The sequence below is a fragment of the Entelurus aequoreus genome, linkage group LG06 (genome assembly GCF_033978785.1).
Source record: "Entelurus aequoreus isolate RoL-2023_Sb linkage group LG06, RoL_Eaeq_v1.1, whole genome shotgun sequence".
Lineage (NCBI taxonomy): Eukaryota > Metazoa > Chordata > Actinopteri > Syngnathiformes > Syngnathidae > Entelurus > Entelurus aequoreus.
The window spans coordinates 1,868,403-1,880,988 of NC_084736.1; the positions used below are offsets into that span (position 1 = coordinate 1,868,403).

The following is a 12,586-nucleotide window of genomic DNA, read 5'->3' on the forward strand; positions in this document are numbered from 1 at the left end:
GTAAGAAGAGTGATTTGAAGATGACTTCCAGGACATCACCTCCTTGGCTGCTGACACACGGGAGCAACCCTGAGCTCATCTGCTGCAAATAGCTTAGCGTGGGGTGGGGGGTATATTAGGACTAGAAGACAGGGGGGTGGGGGTAAAAAGAGGGGTATATTAGGACTAGAAGACAGGGGGGTGGGGGTAAAAAGAGGAGTATATTAGGACTAGAAGACAGGGGGTGGGGGTAAAAAGAGGGGTATATTAGGACTAGAAGACAAGACAAGGTCCAGAAGAAGCTCCGGAGAATTCCCTCTCGACGTTGGCTGGATGGCCCGACACGCAGCTCTGAGCAGCCTTTTTGGCGACGACCCTTTCTTCAGCCAGGGGGCGCTGCTGTGGCCCTTCCCCTCGCTGGGCCGCAAAGTGCAGCTGGCAGACCACTTCTTCAAGGACGCACCGTCGCTCGCTAATTTCCCCACCGCTTTCAACAGGTAACATCATGGCGGATAGATGTTCTGAACTCCTGCTTCTTGCTGGAGTCGTATTGAGCTTGCCTGTAGTCGTATTGTTACTATTTTAGACGAGAGAGGGCTTCTGTACTTCACTTCAATTAATCACACATTATTTGATTTGATTTCATAAATAAATGTTCTGAACTCCTGCTTCCATGCCAGTGTCGTAATGACTTGACCTTTTCTCATAGCTAATGAGTTCATGTTACTTCTTTGGACGCAACAGCGCCTCTGCTGGTCGTAGTCAAGTATTACACACCATTTTTCAAGGATTCTTCTTGCCGATTAATTATTCATGCACCATTTTAATTTCTTACATAAATAAATGTTCTCAACTCCTGTTTCCATGCTAGTGTCATATTGACTTGAGCATGTTCCATAGCTAATGACTTTAATGGTCAAGTATTAGCCACAGTTTTTCTGGGTCCTCCTTAATGATCAATTAGTCACACATTATTTTTGTAAGCAAATGTTCTGGACTTCTGTTTCCATGCCAGGGTTGTATTGACTGGACCCTTTCCCATAGCTGATACCTTTTTAGACGCTGGTTAAATCAAGTACTGCACTCCTTTCCATCAATGAATCACACATGACTTATTATATTAGGATAAATGTACTCAACTCCTGTTTCTATGTCAGGGTGGTATTGACTTAACCATTTCTCGTAGCTAACCACTTCATGTTGTTACTTCTTTAGACGCAACAGCGCCTCTGCTGGTCGTGGTCAAGTATTACACCCAATTTTTCCTGGGTCATTCTTAACGATCAATTAATTGTGCATTACTCTTTTTTATATTATATAGGTGAACGTTCTGGACCCCTGTTTCCATAGCAGTGATACTAAACTTTTAATAGCCGACGACGTGATGTTGTTTGTAGCGAATGCTGGTTGGGGTCAAGTACTGCACCCCATTTTGCCTCAGCCATTCCTATCTAATAGTTTTTGTATCAAAAGAAATGAAGGATAGGCGGTAACATTTATTTTTAACGTGTCTGTTGTCAGGCTAAGCGACGTGGACAACCAGGCTGAAGATGGAGAGGTGGTGGAGAGACAAAGTCCAGCTCAGCACGCTGGCGCTGCACACGACGATCTACTGGTGACCCTCGATGCTCGTGGCTACGCCCCCAGCGACATCACGGTCAAGCTGGAGGGGCGGAGCCTGCTAGTGGCGGCCACCAAGCAGGCGGGAGCAGAGGAGGCCCACTCCTGCTCGTCCCCGTCCTCGCACGCCTCCGTGGCCTCCTCCGCCTCGGCCCGCGTGGGTTTCAGCCAGAAGATCCAACTGTCACCTCACCTGGATCTGGCCGGCCTGTCCTGTTCGCTCATGGATGACGGACAGCTGCGGGTACACGCCCCCGTGGCCAGGCGGCCAATCACGGAGGGGCATGAAGAGGAACAGAGAAGGACGTTGGAGGGTGAGGAAGAGGAACCTCCTCGATTTAGGGCTTCCCTGGAATTCCCAATCACCAAAGAGAACACAGACTAGTACACGCACTAAAATCACTAATGGATCTTCATTTATAAATGTATTTAATAAGTGTTTAGTACATGCACTAAAATCACTAATGGATCTTCATTTATAAATGTATTTAATAAGTGTTCAGTACACGCACTAAAATCACTAATGGATCTTCATTTATAAATGTATTTAATAAGTGTTCAGTACATGCACTAAAATCACTAATGGATCTTCATTTATAAATGTATTTAATAAGTGTTCAGTACACGCACTAAAATCACTAATGGATCTTCATTTATAAATGTATTTAATAAGTGTTCAGTACACGCACTAAAATCACTAATGGATCTTCATTTATAAATGTATTTAATAAGTGTTCAGTACATGCACTAAAATCACTAATGGATCTTCATTTATAAATGTATTTAATAAGTGTTCAGTACACGCACTAAAATCACTAATGGATCTTCATTTATAAATGTATTTAATAAGTGTTTAGTACATGCACTAAAATCACTAATGGATCTTCATTTATAAATGTATTTAATAAGTGTTTAGTACATGCACTAAAATCACTAATGGATCTTCATTTATAAATGTATTTAATAAGTGTTCAGTACACGCACTAAAATCACTAATGGATCTTCATTTATAAATGTATTTAATAAGTGTTGCATTTTTCACAAACTTGTATTTGTACAGTGGCTTGAAATAAAATTTACAAAAAAGTTTTAAACCATTAATAATCTGTCTTTTAAAGTGAATTAGGCGGATATAATTGTTTTATGGTTGTCGCGGGAGATTTTAGGGAGAGGCACTGAAATTCGGGAGTCTCCCGGATAATTCGGGAGGGTTGTCAAGTTTGCTTCCACATAGCTCAAAAAAAGGGGGTTAGCGGGGGACTGCAGATTGGAAACAGGAAGTATAAATCATTTTAATGTTGTATTTTTTTGAAGCTGTCTGCCATCTTGGTTGTCATCCACACATCAGAATGAGTTAGGATCCCTACAGGCTGAAATGGGTAATTTAAACCACCCTATCAAATGTATTATTTCATTTGATTACAGTCATTTATCATTTTTAATTAACTTTATTGATTTTCTTTAAAGTAATTAGTGCATTTGCACCACTGTTTCACAGCATTTTGAACCCAATTACAAAAGTTTATTTCTATGCCAAGCTAAACTCATCTGATGTTAGTTGTCTTGTACTACCAAGGCTGTGACTTATGATATGTATGAATATCATTTCTTATTTTGAAAGTACAATGTTGTATAATTGTGTCTTAAATAAAAGTGAACTGTTGTCCTCATATTAAAATGATTATATTGTCTACTTTTTATCTTAAATAAAAGTTGATTTACTACGTGTTGAATACAGGTTTTTTCTTTCTTGGAAAGTGTTATATTGCATAAAGGCTGGTTTGTCTCAAATAAAAGTTTTTAAGCAATTTTTCTATTTTGAAAGAATATTTCTGTTTACTCGAGTCTTAAGTAAAAGTTCATGAAACAATTGTTCTGTCACGGTTGGTAAAACTGGTGGACCCAAATGCAGAAAAGACAAGCAGAAGTAAAGTTCAAGGGTTATAATTAATAAAACCAGAGGGAAAGGAGGAGGCTCGTAGTCCTTGGCTTGGCAGTCCAGGAGAGCACACAGAGGCTAGCAGGCTGTGGCAAGCAGGCTGTGGCTAGCAGGCTGTGGCTAGCAGGCTGAGGCTAGCAGGCTGTGGCTAGCAGGCTGAGGCTAGCAGGCTGAGGCTAGCAGGCTGTGGCTAGCAGGCTGTGGCTAGCAGGCTGAGCAGGCACACACGGCAGGTAGGGAACTGAAGGCAGAGGGGAAAAAAACAGGGGTAGAATGAGGAGCCAAAAAACACAAAAATGGCAGATTCGCAAGATATCCAAAAGTGCTAGAATACAAGAACAAACGGGCGAGAAGCATTGCCACATGTAGAAAGGTGAACGATCTGGCGATCGCGCCGAGTGAAGTCCAAACATTTGAAGGCTGCAGGTGATGAGTTGATGGCAGGCAGGTGAGTGATTAGGTTGCTGGGATCAGCTGTGCCAGGCTGAGAGCTGGAGCCACGCCTACGCCCAAAACACGCCCACTCTCCCAAAGACAAACACAGAGACAAACAGACACAGACAGAGACTGTGACAGTGCCCCCCCCCCACCCCCCCTCAAGGAACGCCTCCAGGTGATCCCCCAGGCTTGCCCGGGTGACTGCGGTGAAAGGCCAAGATGAGGGAAGGGTCCAGGATGAAGCTGCGCGGCACCCAGCAACGCTCCTCAGGTCCATAACCCTCCCAGTCCACCAGGTACTGCAGACCTCTACCCCGACGGCGCACATCCAAAAGCCGCCGGACTGTGTAGGCTGGGTGGTCGTCGATGACACGGGGGGGTTGGGGGGGGGCGTATCAGGGGGAGACAGTGGGCTGGTCGAAACAGGCTTCAGTTGGGAGACATGGAAGGTGGGATGGACCCTCCAGCGTGCAGGTACTTTGAGCTTAACTACTGTTGGATTGATGATGGAAATGATTTCATAAGGGCCAACATACCGGGCTTTCTTTGAGTCCACCTTCAAGGGAAGGTCTCTAGAGGAAAGCCACACCTGCTGACCTGGCTGGTATACAGGTGCCAGACTTCGGTGTCCGTCAGCATACCGACGATTTCGGTCCACAGAGCTGAGGAGGGCAGCACGAGCATCTTTCCACACCTTGCGGTAACGCCGCATCTGAGCCTGGACTGAAGGTACAGAGATGTCATCCTCCTCAGCAGGAAACAACGGAGGTAGGTGACCTAAAGATACCTCAAATGGTGACACTCCCGTGGCCGCACAGGGTAATGAGTTGTGGGCATACTCAACCCATACCAGGTGGGTGCTCCAGGAGGAGGGGTTCTTGGCAACGACACATCGGAGGGCCGCTTCTAGGTCTTGATTTGCCCGTTCCGTTTGCCCATTTGACTGAGGGTGATAGCCCGAAGTCAGACTCACAGTGGCTCCAATGGCCCGACAGAAAGCCTTCCAAACCTCCGAAATAAACTGAGGCCGTCTATCCGAGACCACATCTGAAGGAATTCCATGAAGACGGAACACATGCTGGACCATGAGGTTGGCTGTTTCCAGGGACGTGGGGAGTTTGGGTAGAGCCACGAAATGCACTGATTTGGAAAATCTGTCCACTATAGTGAGGATAACAGAATTTCCCTGAGAAGGCGGGAAGCCAGTGACAAAGTCCAGTGAAATATGAGACCAGGGGCGACTTGGGACTGGCAAGGGATGGAGTAGGCCAGCAGGTGGTCGATTGGAGGATTTTCCACGGGCACACACAGTACAGGCAGACACGAAGGCCCGGGTATCAGCATTCATGGTAGGCCACCAATAGTGTCGCTTGAGGAGAGTCATGGTGCGGCCAACTCCTGGGTGGCAGGCAAACAGGGAAGTGTGTGCCCACAGAAGAACCTGTGAACGTACAGCATCAGGCACAAAGAGGCGGTTATCAGGACCATTACCCGGGTCTGTTTGGTCTTGCTGAGCCCTTCGGACCACCGACTCAATCTCCCAAGTCACTGCGGCCACCACACAAGACGCCGGAAGGATAGGCTCAGGACTGGTGGGACCCTCCGAAGTGAACTGACGTGACAGAGCATCCGGCTTGACGTTGCGGGATCCTGGACGGTAGGTCAGTGTGAAGCGGAAACGACCAAAAAACAAAGCCCACCGGGCCTGACGGGAATTGAGACGCTTGGCAGACTGAATGTAGGTCAGGTTTTTATGGTCTGTCCAGATGATGAATGGGTGTTCTGCTCCCTAAAGCCAGTGCCTCCATTCTTCCAGAGCGAGTTTGACAGCCAGCAGCTCCCTGTTACCTACATCATAATTGCGCTCAGTAGGTTCTAGCCGATAAGAGAAGAACGCGCAAGGATGGAGCTTCTGGTCCTTGGCAGAACGCTGGGATAGTACAGCCCCCACTCCAGACTCTGAGGCATCGACTTCCAAGATGAACTGGCGTGAGGAGTCAGGATGAATCAGGACAGGGACTGTGGTAAAATGTCTCTTAAGCTCCTTGAAAGCAGCGTCAGCCTCTGCTGTCCAAGTGAATGGGACCGACGGAGATGTGAGTCTTGTGAGGGGTGCGACCACTTGACTGTAGTTCCGGATGAACCGGCGATAAAAGTTTGCAAAGCCAAGAAAGCCCTGGAGACGTTTAACTGAAGTTGGTTGAGGCCAGTCGACCACAGCTCGCACCTTTTCGGGGTCTGCCTTCACTTTACCACTCAACGATGAACCCGAGGAACCTTGTGGACTGAACATGGAACTCACATTTTTCTGCTTTAATGTAGAGCTTGTTCTCAAGAAGGCGCTGGAGCACTTGTCTGACATGAACCACATGTTCCTCCGAGTTGCGGGAGAAAATCAGGATATCATCCAGGTACACAAAGACGGAGCGGTTAATCAGGTCTCGAAGGACATCGTTCACCAGAGCTTGAAAAACTGATGGGGCATTAGTCAAGCCAAAAGCCATAACCAAGTATTCAAAATGACCAAGGGGAGTCTTAAAGGCTGTTTTCCATTCATCACCAGCTCGGATTCGAATCAAATGGTAGGCATTGCGAAGGTCTAACTTGGAAAACACAGTCGCTCCTTGGAGGGATTCAAAGGCAGATGCCAGCAAAGGCAGTGGGTATTTGTTTTTAATGGTGATATTATTCAACCCTCGAAAATCAATACAGGGACGTAGAGTGCCATCTTTCTTTCCCATGAAGAAAAAACCTACACCGAGTGGGAAAGATGAGGGTCGAATAATGCCTGCAGCCAATGAGTCATGGCTGTACTTTTCCATCGCCTCTCTCTCAGGGCGGGACAGGTTGTATAACCGACTGGAAGGCAGGGGAGCTCCTGAAAGCAGGTCAATGGCACAGTCATAAGGGCGGTGCGGAGGGAGGGACAGTGTGTGTTGCTTGCTGAAGGCCTCTTCTAAGTCATGGTAGACAGAGGGAACCTTGGACAAATCTGGGGGCTCTGCGACAACTGGAGAGACTGTGTCCTCAGCAGGGGAGCGGGCAGACCGCGACCGCAGGCAGGTGGAGAGACAGTAGGAGCTCCAGCTCACCACTTTGGCTGCAGCCCAGTCAATGTGAGGATTGTGAAGCCTTAACCAGGGCTGACCAAGGACTACAGGAGCATGAGGAGAAGAGATTATGTGGAATTGGATTTGTTCAAGATGATTACCGGAGACAAGGAGGTGCACAGGTTCGGATCGGTGAGTGACACGGGCAAGGAGTCGACCAGTCAGGGAATTGGCTTGCAAGGGTGAGGGAAGTGGCTCGATGGTAATGCCCACTTGGGAAGCAACGTCTGCGTCCAAAAAGTTCTCATCCGCCCCCGAGTCCACCAGAGCAAGGAGAGACAAGGATTGGGATTGCCAACGGAGAGTAGCAGAAAACTGCATTCGGCATAGGGACTTAGGGGAGGAGACAGCTGGGCTCACCAGAACCCCCACTGTTACTGGTGAGCCTACTCTTTTGGGTCGCATAGAACAAGTGGCAAGGAAATGGCCAGGTTGACCACAATAGAGACACACCCCTGCCCTCCTTCTGCGGAGGCGCTCTTCAGGTTTAAGGTGAGCTCCTCAACAGGGGAACTGGAGGTTGAGGCTGTGCACATTGGCAAGTTGGGCTCGGCCGGCCTGGGTCTAAAGCTGGGGGGTTCCGATGACCTGCAAGGAACGGGGTCAGCTTGCCACTGGGCCATCTGGTCAGAGATGTTGATAGCTGCAGTAATAGCTTCGTCTAGGGACAGCTCCTCATTCCTCAGAGCAATCTCCCTTCCAATGACCCGACTAAGCCCATTCTGGAAAGCAGTGAGAAGGGCCTTGTCATTCCAGCCAGACTCCACCGCTAGGGACCGGAATTCACAGGCAAATTCTCTTACTGAGCTTTTCCCTTGACGAAGTCGCAACAACTGCTGACCTGCTTGCTGCCCTCGTATGGGGTGGTCGTAGACCCGCTTCAGTTCTGCAGATAGAGCAGCAAAGGACTGGACTGCAGGGGATCCTTGCTCACGAAGGGCATTGAAATAGCTCAAAGGGGGCCCCTGTAGCAGGTTAGCCACGTAAGCGATTTTGGCTGCCTCACGGCCAAAGCGAGAGGGCTGAGCATCAAAAGCAAGCTGGATCTGAGTTAAAAATTCACGACAAGTGCCAGGATTGCCAGAGTACTTATCAGGCGGGGGGATGTGTGGCTCTGCAGCAGGGACAGCAGGGGGTGCAGGTGGTGCAGGTGGTTCGGGTTGTGGTTGAGCTTGTTGATTGATGAGAGTGGTGAGCTGGGTGGAAACGCGTGACATCTGATCAATAAGTTTCTGCAGTAGTTGGTCATGGTTTCCCAAACGCTGTCCTTGATTGGCAAGGGCCTCTCTCACACGGTCAAAATCTGCTGGGTCCATTGAAAAAGGCCAGATCGTTCTGTCACGGTTGGTAAAACTGGTGAACCCAAATGCAGAAAAGACAAGCAGAAGTAAAGTTCAAGGGTTATAATTAATAAAACCAGAGGGAAAGGAGGGAGCTCGTAGTCCTTGGCTTGGCAGTCCAGGAGAGCACACAGAGGCTAGCAGGCTGAGGCTAGCAGGCTGAGGCTAGCAGGCTGTGGCTAGCAAGCTGTGGCTAGCAGGCTGAGGCTAGCAGGCTGTGGCTAGCAGGCTGTGGCTAGCAGGCTGTGGCTAGCAGGCTGAGGCTAGCAGGCTGAGGCTAGCAGGCTGAGCAGGCACACACGGCAGGTAGGGAACTGAAGGCAGAGGAAAAAACAGGGGTAGAATGAGGAGCCAAAAAACACAAAAATGGCAGATTTGCAAGATATTCAAAAGTGCTAGAATACAAGAACAAACGGGCGAGAAGCGTTACCACATGTAGAAAGGTGAACGATCTGGCGATCGCGCCGAGTGAAGTCCAAACATTTGAAGGCTGCAGGTGATGAGTTGATGGCAGGCAGGTGAGTGATTAGGTTGCTGGTAGCTGTGCCAGGCTGAGAGCTGGAGCCACGCCTACACCCAAAACACGCCCACTCTCCCAAAGACAAACACAGAGACAAACAGACACAGACAGACTGTGACATGTTCTTATTTTAAAATGATAATTATGTATCATTTTGTCTTTAATAAAAGTTTCCAAACTTTTATCCCTAAGACTCTTTTTTTTTTTTTGTCAATTTAACTCAAAAGTTGACACGCTATTTTGAAGGTAAGACAAAATTATACACCATTGTACTTTTAAAATAAGAAATGATAGTGAATAAATGTTTTATCAAAGTTATATTAAGTTATGCATATCTATTATAACTCGAATCCGTTATAAAAACAGCCTTGGTAGTACGAGACAACTAACATAAAGATAATGTATTGGTTTAGCTTGGCATAGAAATACATTTTTTGTAATTGGGTTCAAATGCTGTGCTATAGTGGCGTAAATGCGCTAATTACCATAAGGAAAATACTTTAGAAAATGTTGTTTAAGACAATAAGTTGACAATATAATCCTTTTATTAAGAGAAACCAGTTTAGAAACTTTTATTTAAGACAAAAAGTAGACAATATAATCTTTTTATTAAGAGAAAATAAGGGACAAGCGGTAGAAAATGGATGGATGGATGGATGGATAGTTTATAAACTTTTATTTAAGACAATATAATCTTTTTATTAAGAGAAAATAGTTTAGAAACTTGTATTAAAGACAAAAAGTAGACAATGATTTTAATATAAGAAAAAATAGTAAATAGACTTTTTATTGAAGTTATATTAGGTTATACATATCTATTATAAGTCACAGCCTTGGTAGTACAAGACAACTAACTTAAGATAATATATGGCATAGAAATAAACGTTTGTAATTGGGTTCAAAATGCTGTGAGTTAGTAGTGGAAATGCACAAATTACTTTCAATAAAATGAATACAGTTGATTCAAAATGAAAAATCGCTATAATCAAATGAAATACTACATTTGATAGAGTGGTTTAAAGCCTTAAAAAGGTATAAATGCTGGAGTGGAGTGGTTAGTTCTGAAGCCGGATTGGAATTTGTACATGAGTTTATTAGTGGCAAGGTAACTATCGACCTGTTCATAAACTATTTTCTCCATTACTTTCGAAACGGAACTGAGAATAGAAACAGGTCGGTAGTTGCCAGGTTCCAATTTGCTTCCTTTTTTAAAGAGTGGAGTTACTCTTGCTATCTTAAAATCTTTTGGTACTTGGCCTTGTGTAATTGATAGGTTTATTATGTGCGTGATGATCGGGGCAATGATGGAGGCAGAGTCCCTGAGGAATCTGGAGGGAATATTATCAAGGCCGGTGGCCTTGTTAGGGTGGAGCGCGCTCAATTTTTTAAACACCTCATCAGCTGTGACCATTTCTAATTTGAAATCATCGTTGGATACTCCTAGCTTTCTGTAGAAGGCTGTAATGTGTTCTACACCAAAGTGACCAGAGTGGTGGGACAGCTTGTTGACAAGAGTTGTCACTTTAATGTGTTCTACACCAAAGCGACCAGAGTGGTGGGACAGCTTGTTGACAAGGGTTGCGGCTATGCTGGTGAAAAAGATGTTAAGTCTGCTAGCTACCTCCATTTTGTCTGTAATGAGGGAGTCACCCTCCTTGATGCTGATGTTGGTGAGTCTTGTTTTAAGTTTCTGGCTGCAACCAGGAAGCTGGTTGTTGAGAATTGTCCAGAGCTCACGTGGCTTATTTGTGTTTTCCTCTATTTTGTCGTTAATGTAAAAAAAATTTAAGGATTTAGTCAGGTTGGTTGACTTATTTCTTAATTTATTGCATTGCTTTTTGAGAGTTGAAAGGAGTAATTTGAGGTTGATATTATTGGGTTGTTTATCTAATTCTGTTTTACATTTTTGGCATTCAGAGTATTTCCTGTCTCTGTCTTTTATGGCAGCTAATAGGTCCGGATTCATCCATGGTTCCGAGCGGGCTTTGATCCTGACTGTTTTCACGGGAGCCATGTCATTTAGTATCTTTAGGAACGCCGTTTTGAAGCGATCCCAAGCGACATCGACCAGGTTGCTCGCGAGCACAGGGGACCAGTCCCACTCATCTAATTTTAAATTGAAATTGTCATTGGAGTATTTTTTGAGGGATCTGGATTGGGCTGTTATGTGGCCATTGGCTTTAGGTTTAGCTATTTTACGGGTGCAGAAGGTTAGATAGTGGTCGCTAAGACCACAGATCATGACCCCACTATTTTTTATTTTAGGCCGGTCCGAAGTGAGAATGAGATCTATGGTTGATTGGGTGGAATCACACAACCTTGTGGGTATCGCTATTAGCTGGAAAAGACCTTGCAGATTACAAAACTTAATGAAGGATCTGAAGACAGACGCATCTTTGCGTTGAATATCTGTGTTCAGATCCCCAGTTATAATTTTCTCCATGTTGTCTGTCCCTGCCAAGCATTCTTCCAAAGCCCCATAGAAATCACTCTGATTAGGGGGTCTATAAACAGTCCCTATTAGTACCGGCTTAGCGTTTTTAAATTTGATTTCCGCCCACACAGATTCCAGGTCATTGTGGTTAAGATCAGTGCGAGTTATGTATTTAATATCTTGGTGAATATACATACAAACGCCCCCACCGTGTTTATTCCTATCCTTTCTGATAACCGAAAAGTTTTGTATTTCTATCTCTGAGTCAGAAATACTTTGATCAAATTTGGTTTCAGAGAAACACAAGATTTTTACCTTCGTGTTGAGGAACATTTCTCTGATTTGGTCGAGTTTGGCTCCAGAGAGGCTGTTCACATTAAGGTGGATGATGTGTAGTCCACTGGAACCAAAAAGAGCATCAGAGTCCGCTGTGTTGTGGTACTGACCAGAAAAATTGTTGGTTATTATTGCTGTTGAAGTTGAAGAGCAAGGAGAGAGAGGAGAGAGAGAGAGAGGCATATTGATCGTCCTCCAGGTGAAGGGGAAGGGAGAGGGAGGGGGAGGGGCGGAGTTGGAGAGGGGGAGAGGGGGAGGCCAGGTAGGCAGTTATGGTTGCTTTTAACAGTGAATAATGTAGCGTCTGAATATACATGTGTATTATTGTCTGTACAAAAACAAATCTTTAGATTGTACTGCATAAAACTGGCAGCTCACAATTTTACTGTAATATTTGCAGTTTTTTGTTTTTTTTACAGCATATAAAATGAAAAAATACATGGAATTAAATTAGATGGAATGGGAAAAACCTGTTTTTTAACGTAAAAATTCATGCAAGTTTTTTTATACTGTAAAATCTACAGCTGTTGTGTTTTATAGTGTATTATTAGTCTATATTGAAAGGGGATTTTACTGTAAAAAAAATGTACAGTAAAATTTTTACATGAACAGTTTGTTGGATTACTTGCTTTGAAATCATAAGTCAAGCAGATATTTAATTATTCATCTTTATTTGAACAGTAACATTGTTTTGAAATATTTTGTTTTTTTATTAGAGATGATTCAAGTGTAAATGTATGTAATTGTACGCAGTACATTTATTTTTGTAATACATTTATTAGGAAAAGATAAGGTATTTTATTTACACATATTATTTCCAGGCTTTGGGGGGCCAAACAAATTGATGTGGCGGGCCAGATCTGGTCCCCG

The 12,586-nt window shown here is 44.9% G+C and overlaps 1 protein-coding gene across 1 annotated transcript; it reads left to right on the forward strand.

Moving 5' to 3' along the window:
- Positions 1-210: 210 nt before the first annotated feature.
- Positions 211-2,726, forward strand: hspb9 (heat shock protein, alpha-crystallin-related, 9). Its single transcript, XM_062049798.1, has 2 exons — positions 211-476; positions 1,501-2,726. Exons 1-2 carry the CDS (start codon positions 313-315, stop codon positions 1,982-1,984), a joined length of 648 nt encoding a protein of 215 aa, XP_061905782.1. The 5' UTR covers positions 211-312; the 3' UTR covers positions 1,985-2,726.
- The last annotated feature ends 9,860 nt before the right edge of the window (positions 2,727-12,586 follow it).

What these genes read in the sequence shown, in the direction of transcription:
- hspb9 (XM_062049798.1), top strand. Translation starts at nt 313, where the DNA reads ATGGCCCGACACGCAGCTCTGAGCAGCCTTTTTGGCGACGACCCTTTC. An exon ending in TTCCCCACCGCTTTCAACAG is followed by an intron (nt 477 to 1,500) that starts GTAACATCATGG and finishes GTCTGTTGTCAG; the next exon opens with GCTAAGCGACGTGGACAACC.